Source organism: Thunnus thynnus, chromosome 1, assembly GCF_963924715.1.
Source record: "Thunnus thynnus chromosome 1, fThuThy2.1, whole genome shotgun sequence".
NCBI classification, from domain to species: domain Eukaryota; kingdom Metazoa; phylum Chordata; class Actinopteri; order Scombriformes; family Scombridae; genus Thunnus; species Thunnus thynnus.
The window spans coordinates 13,057,382-13,065,138 of record NC_089517.1 but is presented as its reverse complement, the minus strand read 5'-3'; the positions used below and the strand labels follow the sequence as shown (position 1 = coordinate 13,065,138).

At 42.1% G+C, this 7,757-nt stretch overlaps 1 protein-coding gene across 1 annotated transcript; it reads left to right on the top strand.

Annotated features, from left to right (window-relative positions):
• The first annotated feature begins 4,421 nt into the window (after window positions 1-4,421).
• Window positions 4,422-7,708, top strand: LOC137180278 (serine protease 23-like). The gene is made up of 2 exons (XM_067585585.1): window positions 4,422-4,747; window positions 5,505-7,708. Exons 1-2 carry the CDS (start codon window positions 4,737-4,739, stop codon window positions 6,697-6,699), a joined length of 1,206 nt encoding a protein of 401 aa, XP_067441686.1. The 5' UTR covers window positions 4,422-4,736; the 3' UTR covers window positions 6,700-7,708.
• Window positions 7,709-7,757: the final 49 nt, after the last annotated feature.

Below are 7,757 nucleotides of genomic sequence, written 5' to 3'. Positions count from 1 at the left end.
GAATGTTTGAAAGAATTGATCAAGTCTTACTTTGAATGAAATTCTGCTCTAAGCACCCCAGATGGACACATGGAAGGATATTGTGCACTGTGTTGGAAAAGAACCAGGCCCATAGGATGTGCTTGTGACAATAAAAGCACCTATTATTACGAGAAATCTTAATTATTATAATGGGGAAAGTATTTCATAATAAGGAAATAAATGTTTTTGTTATAATAAGTAACTTTTTTTTGTTAAAACAAGAAAGTTTTCTTGTTAAAATTAATGTTTTCTTATTATAATTAGATACTATTTTGTTATAACAAGAAAGTTTTCTTGTTAAAATATATGTAAGGAATATTTTTACTATGGGTGCCACCTGTGCCCAACTATGGCAGAACTGTGCCACTGTGGTTTCCCTCCTGAGAACACTGATAAGTTTATTTTTCAACTCAAATTTCCTGCTCAGTACACATCTTGGTCACATTTCTTTAATAACCACATCAGCTGGTAGATCATTATCATATTTTTCAAAACTACCAGAAAACATCAATATTGGTATCAGCCTCAAAAGTCCTGTCTCGGTTTTGCTCTAATAAACATTTCCACAAAGCCACAAAGAAGGTCTTCTTTCTTTATCACTCAAATGGCGAAAAATCCACCAGACTGCAGCCTCAATAAAACATTATGTAACGCAGTCATAAGACTTAAAGGCCAAATCCATGATCAGGCAGGGCCCCATAAACTGTCACTACATGGTTGATTGCATAATGTGCACATTCCAGTGCACAAGTTTACATTGTTTACATTCAATATGTTCAGTTAACAATCTGCAATCGGATGATTGTTGGGGCGACAGGTTGCAACCAATTTAAGTATAAACTTGCTCTCCTGCTGTCATACAATTATCACAGTTTTTTATTGTGGGACTTCTGAAGGGTATTCTTGGTAAGAATTCACAAAATGACAAAAAGTAAACTAGACTTCATCAACAAGTAACTTCTATAATGCACTGAGCATCAAGAGTGGAAATTTCCTTTTGCTGCAGCTGAGAAAGACAGTGTTTACCATCTCTTACATGAGGCTTTAAAAGTTATATATCAAATGTGCTTGCCAACTGTTGTGTTATCTTCCTTTTGGCTTTGCCTTGAACTTAAAACTTGGCCTATGCTCCCCAAAAGATTTCACAGCAAATAACTTCTCAAAAGACCTCTGTGATTATCTTGTTTTGCCAAACAGCTGTTTCGTGGCCACAAGGGACAAGTGAGCGAAGAGGTCCAGGATGGGAGAGATGATTCAAACAAGAACGGAGACACTGAGAGGCACACAGATGGGAAAACACAAGGAAGGAAAAGAGCAGACAGAGAGACAGACGGAGGGACATAGAAAGAGAGAGGACTCAAACATGCGAGGCTGTCCACACTTGTTTGATTGTGTCTGTGGCCAGAAGCGAGAGGAGGAGAGTGGGAGGAATAAAACAATTAACATGAACAGTACTCCAGGGAATGCAGGTTTCCTTGACAACAGCGGACATAGCCAAACAAATGGGCCCTTTCATAACAATTCAAAACAAACACAAATGTCTCCCCTATTAGCACCCAGGCATTGGTAGAAAGGGGCATCCCTTCCTGGTGCACTAGAGGGAAAAAAAGATGTAATTTATTCCAAATTCCTCTCTTATATTAAATTTGACCTTTGTGCTCCATATTTCATGTGTGCCAAAACATGCAGGCGACTTATCTGGATGAGAAAATATAATTATCAAAGAAATTAAACTGACCAATAGGAATGGTGAGAAAATATTTACAGAGAGTCTAGTTATGAAACCTCAGGTATACTCCTGGTTTACTGTAAAATGATCCAAACCTGCACTGACTGGCAAGCGGATCAGAGTTAACTGGACAAGAGGAGGATGAGACGCTGGCAGAACCTCCTGCCCCAAATACTGTTCCAGAGAGGTATGTGTGTGTGTGTGTTGTAAATTTCTGTTGTGGGATGGGTGGAGTTTTGTGTTATTCAAAGCAGTGTTTGATGAGCCAGTAGGTCCACCCTGTTTGCTGGCGAAGGTGCTGATATATAATCAGTTGCAGGAGACCTTGAATTGGATTCTTATATTTTTAAAGCAATAGCTCAACATTTTGGGGAATCATGCTTATTTGCTTTCTTGCCGAGAGTTAGATGAGAAGATCAATACCACTCTTATATCTGACCGTTGAACATGAAGCTACAGCCGGGAGCTGGTTAGCTTAGCTTAAGATAAATACTGGAAACAGCTAGCCTAGATTTGTCCAAAGGTACAAAACCCTATGTGCCTACCTGCACCTCGAAATATCATCAATTAATATGTCATATCTTTATTATTTAATCCATGCTGAAACCAGAGTGTAAGATCAAAAGTGAGCAACAAGTTGCAGTTTTTATGGGGGTTATGTGTGGGACAATTTCTTGGCCGGGTGCAGTGACTTCCTGAAGTCTCTATGATTGCCTAGCAACCTCACGGTGACGACAAGGAATAATCATGTTAACATGTTAATAAGTGAGCTTTAGAGATGCTCTTTTTGTTACTTTTGGACAGAGCCAGGCTCGCTGTTCCTACTTGTTTACAGTCTTTATGCTAAGCTAAGCTTAGCTAACTTAAACAGCTATGGGCTGTAGCCTTAACAGGCAGGTTTCAATCCTCTCTAACTCTCCACCAGAGAGCCAATAAATACATTTCTCCAAATTTCAAACAATTGCTTTAATTTTGAAGTAAAAAGAAAATTGTTTAAGCTGCACAGAAACTGTGCACGTGCTTCACATGAATGCAATAACACCATGTTTTTCATTACAAGTCCATCTATGAACACATTGCTGTAGGACAGGGAAGGCTGGAGGTTGGCTAACTGTTCAGCCATGCATGAGTCCCCTCTTACTACCCCCACCCTTCCCTGTCTTTCTTTCTCCCTCCCTGTCTTTCTGGTGGCATCTACCAACAGCTTGCACATTTTCAGCATGGGTGGTTCAAGTGGAAATCAAACTTCCAACACTGGCATGAGACCCACACTCTGCCCACTGAACTAATTCTTCACAACAGTCACGAAAGCAGTGAGGTCGCTTTTGAATGTAGCTGTCATATTTCAGAGAATAATCACAGCTGCATGATGTGAAATGTGAGGTTTTTGTTGTGAAATAAATAACTTTGTCCCAAGTGAACCGTCTTTGTGATTAATGCCAAGGGTCATGAGGGTGCATCAACCCAGTGCACTGACAGTGTGAAAGTGTGCTTGGGCAAAACATTGATGTATGGGTGCTACATAATTATTTAATGAGTAGGCTAGTGTGCGACAGAGGGAGAGACAAAAAGAAAGAAAGGAAAAGAAAGAGAAGGAGGGGGAATCTGGCCCAATCCAAAGAATGGATGTGGGTCAGTGTTTGTGTGACGAGTAGGTCAACGGTATGTGCAACGTCTCAATTTGTCTCTCAGACACAAGCAAAGATGTACACAACCACACACCCTTCCAGTTAATATTCCATCATCTCCATTGCCATCTCACATCCTGATCTTCTAACAGCCTGCGCGTATTTCCCAGAATGTCCAAATAAGTACACCAGACACACTGTAAATACTTGTAGAAACAGTCACATCAGCTTAAGACCACAATAAAATCATGACACAGGATGTGAGAGGTCACTGTGCAAATAAATGAATACCACCAAAAAGTCCCAGGAATAAAGGGATAAAATGATATATAATGTCATAATGGATAAGGCCACTTAATATTCACAACTGAATAGCAAGCATGACTTACAGTAAGAATGTTATTATAGTGAACAAACATTTTACTGATTGTTTTATCATTTTGAGTGAGTAAAAAACATTTGTTTTTTTAAGTAAAAGTAAGCACGCCCATGCATGTTCTCTGTATAATTTCAGAAATTATACATACTAAACAATCAATTAATATAGATTACTCGACAAAAGGTATAATTATGCATCCCTAATTAAACACTGGAGTGATCTGCAATACCCAAAGTGCATTGAAACTTGTCACAAAGTGGAAAGAAATCTTCAACAAATGTATAAAGTTTAACTGCAAAAGACAGACCCGCCTTTCATCTAATCATCATTACGCTTATTGAACCAAAGAGAAAGAGCCTCCTAAGAAGACATAACACAGTGGTTCTCAAACCTTTTCATGTCAAGGACCCCTAAACTGACACAAATTAGACCAGGGTCCTTCGTTTGATAAGATTTTTGCTTTTAGATGTTTTATTACAGAAGGTGTATGAAACCTGTGACCAAAATATGGATGGAGAGAAGATAAATCATTCTCCTTTTTGCCGAGGACCCCCTGGAGACCACTCAAGGACCCCTGGGGTTCCACACTTTTAGACCCACTGACATAATGAACAGCAGTAAGTTGGCAACCAGCAGCAGTGATGCGTCATATGACAGCGTTGGGGTCGGATATCTCTGTGTATCCTCGTAGGCAGATGTGACACTGTGCTCTCAGGCAGACAAACAGGAGACCACCTCCTCCAAGCAGCGCACCATGATTCAACTCCGCTGCTGTCGCCCCGGCTGCTGCTTTTGGACAAACTTTCACGGATTAAATAAAGCCGACAGTTTCTGAGAGAAGAGCTGTGAGGAAGACTGCTTTCTGTTAGTAGCAGGAGTCTTCACTTGTTACGTTACACTCTTATCGTAAGCTCTGCCTGATCTTTCTTAGGGGGTTTCCTCAGTGTTCTGCCACAAGCTCACCTGCAGAAGCCGAACCATGCGCTCCCGGTAAGTCACCGCAGTCGGCGGGTTTGCATGTGCGTAATGGAGGAGTTTGCGGTTACATGACGCAGTGAACTTGCGCAGAACTTGCATAGGACAAAGTTATGAAACGGAGTAAACAGTAACTGCTGATTTAACAGTTCAGTGATACAGTGGTAAACTAAAAACGATGGCTAGACGAGTATTGTAATTTATACCCTCTAAAATAAATATATGTTTACACAGGTAGCAGAATGCGGATTTTAACATTAGACTGTGAAGATTTACCTTTTTGTTACATCCCTGCACCATTTTCCCATGAGTCTCCATGCCAGCATTGTAGTCTCATATGAGGAAGGTGTGAGTCTGTCTGTGTGAAACAAACTATGGCTTGATTTACCCTTTACCCATAAAAAAAACCCACCCAGGCAACAAAATGTTATTCTACCACTCTTGCAGGCTTAAGCCAATCCCTCAGGCCACTTTAGGAATTTTCCATCAGATCCTAGTAAGGCCTGATCTTTGCCCTGTCTGCCGTATTTGCAGTATTAAAAAACAGTGGAAGTTTACAGCTGCCAAATTCCAGCATAGATAGAAATTCTTCAAATTGAAATGTTCTGCCTCAACTCCCATTCCTGTAATTATAAATCCATGATGCGGGTTTAAGGAATGTGGATGTTTTTCATGCGGACCCCGAGTTATGTTAAACAGAACCATTTGTGCATAGAATCATGCTCCATCTTTTCAGTACAGTAGTTCACCTGATCTGTCTTCCTGTCCACAGGTTTGCCTCCATCCTTCCCCTCCTGTTTGTCCTCTGCCTTCCCTCTGTTTTCTCCTCCTTCTCCTCACGCCCACAGTGGATTCTCCAGCATGTTCCTGTGGTCCTCCCACAGCACACGGAAAGTCGACCGGCCCCTCGCTTCCTGTCCCCGGCCCGCCTGGATGTCAACTCGCCCTGTGATCCAGAATGCCACAAGAGAGCCCCTCGCCCGAGCTACTGGGACCTGCGGGGTCTTCTGGCCTATGAGACACTCCACTCTGATGGTCAACTTACTGAGACCGCCATTGGGATCTATGGCTACAGCCCCAGTTCTAACACTAGTCCAGCATACTCCTTGGGGTCGTCTGGGAAGACTGAGCGGTCACACGTCAGACGAAAGCGACAGATCTTTGGTCATGATGGGCGTTTTAGCATTGCAGGGCAGAACTTCCTGCTTAAATATCCTTTCTCAGTGGCTGTAAAACTGTCCACTGGATGCTCTGGTACCTTGGTGGGGGACCGTCATGTTCTCACAGCTGCTCATTGTGTTCACGATGGTAAAAACTATGTGAAAGGAGCCCAGAGGCTTCGGGTTGGGTTTTTAAAACCCAAGCAACGAGAAACACAGTCGTCTACCCTTTTCCTTCCCTCCAACTTCTCCAATTATGTTGAAGGTGGCCCCGCTCCTTACGCCCCGCCAACCAATGACAAAATGAAGTTCCAGTGGATCAGAGCCAAGCGCACCCATGTTCCCAAAGGATGGATTAAAGGGAATGCCAATGACATTGGGATGGACTATGACTATGCTTTGCTTGAACTCAAGAAACCCCACAAACGCCGCCACATGAAGCTGGGTGTCAGCCCTCCAGCTCAGAGGCTGCCTGGTCATCGAGTCCATTTCTCAGGATTTGACAATGACCGTCCAGGCAAACTGGTGTATCGGTTCTGTCAGGCCGGTGAGGAGACATCAGACCTGCTGTACCAGCACTGTGACGCTCAGCCCGGTGCCAGCGGGTCAGGAGTCTACGCTCGGATGTGGGATGGGCGACGCCGGCACTGGGAGCGGAAGGTGATAGGTGTGTTTTCTGGGCATCAGTGGGTGGAGCGACAAGGGGCGTCTCAGGAATTTAATGTAGCAGTAAGAATCACACCTCTCAAATACGCTCAGATCTGCTACTGGATAAAAGGCAACTTTGTGGACTGCCGAGAAGGGTGAGGAAAAAGGTGGAGAGTGAGCGTGACACAGGGGTGAAGCTAGGAAATCAAGGCCAGCCTCATACATCCTACTGGAATATTGAGGCTGCAAAAATCAACACTTTTCACCCTGCTACTTATGGCACTGACATGACATAACACAACATAAATGTCTAAATTTTGCGTGTCGCTCCCATTCACAGAAACCCAACAGAAGTAATGTAAATACAGACCTTACAGAAACAAATTCAGTAATGACACCATATTAGGTCAAATGTGTTCATTTATGCAGTTTTGCATCTTCACCTATACATTTCTAAAATATGCAATAAGCTGATAACATTCATGTTAACTGGGGAAACATTTAGGTCAAGTGGTTTTGCAGAACAGAGGCAGGTTTATCTGCTTCTTGGAACATAAAGTTATCTGGAAGTCCCTCAAATCCGGAACAAGGACAGATGTTTAAAGATCTCCTTGGAGCAAGCCCCAAGGAGCAGGACTGGGAGAACAGTTTCATGATGCTTCATAGCCTTTTCTATTGTGCTAATACTGAGGCTTGCACTGTTAAAACTCTTGAAGAACTTTTTTCTACTGAAAATGATGATTATTGTGGGTGAATGTACAAGTCAGCTACCAAAGGTGCCAATTGTTTCTGTCCAAACCATCATGTATCTCCTCTCAGTGGACACACTAGTTATCTATAATGTATTCTGTCAGCTAAGTTAAGACTGTTTTGACAAAATATTCCAACTGTTACACAGATTGGTGTTTAAGGACTGCAGATGAGTCTTGTCAAGGCTGCAGATTACTTCTTAAATGGAACACATTTTGTTGAATGTTTTACTTTAATGCTTAACGCCCTCTGGTGGGAATGATCAAACATTGCAGGTGTCTGCGATGACCATTTATGCCAACATAGCTTAGGCCTCTATAAGCACTTTCTACCTTCTCCTCGATTAACTTTTGTGACATTGCATTATTTGTTTTTCAAAAGCTGAAGACAAATTTAATGAAATATATGCTTGAAATAAGCAACTGTGTCATTATATTTCTTCTCAGACTGCTCTTACATTATATTCT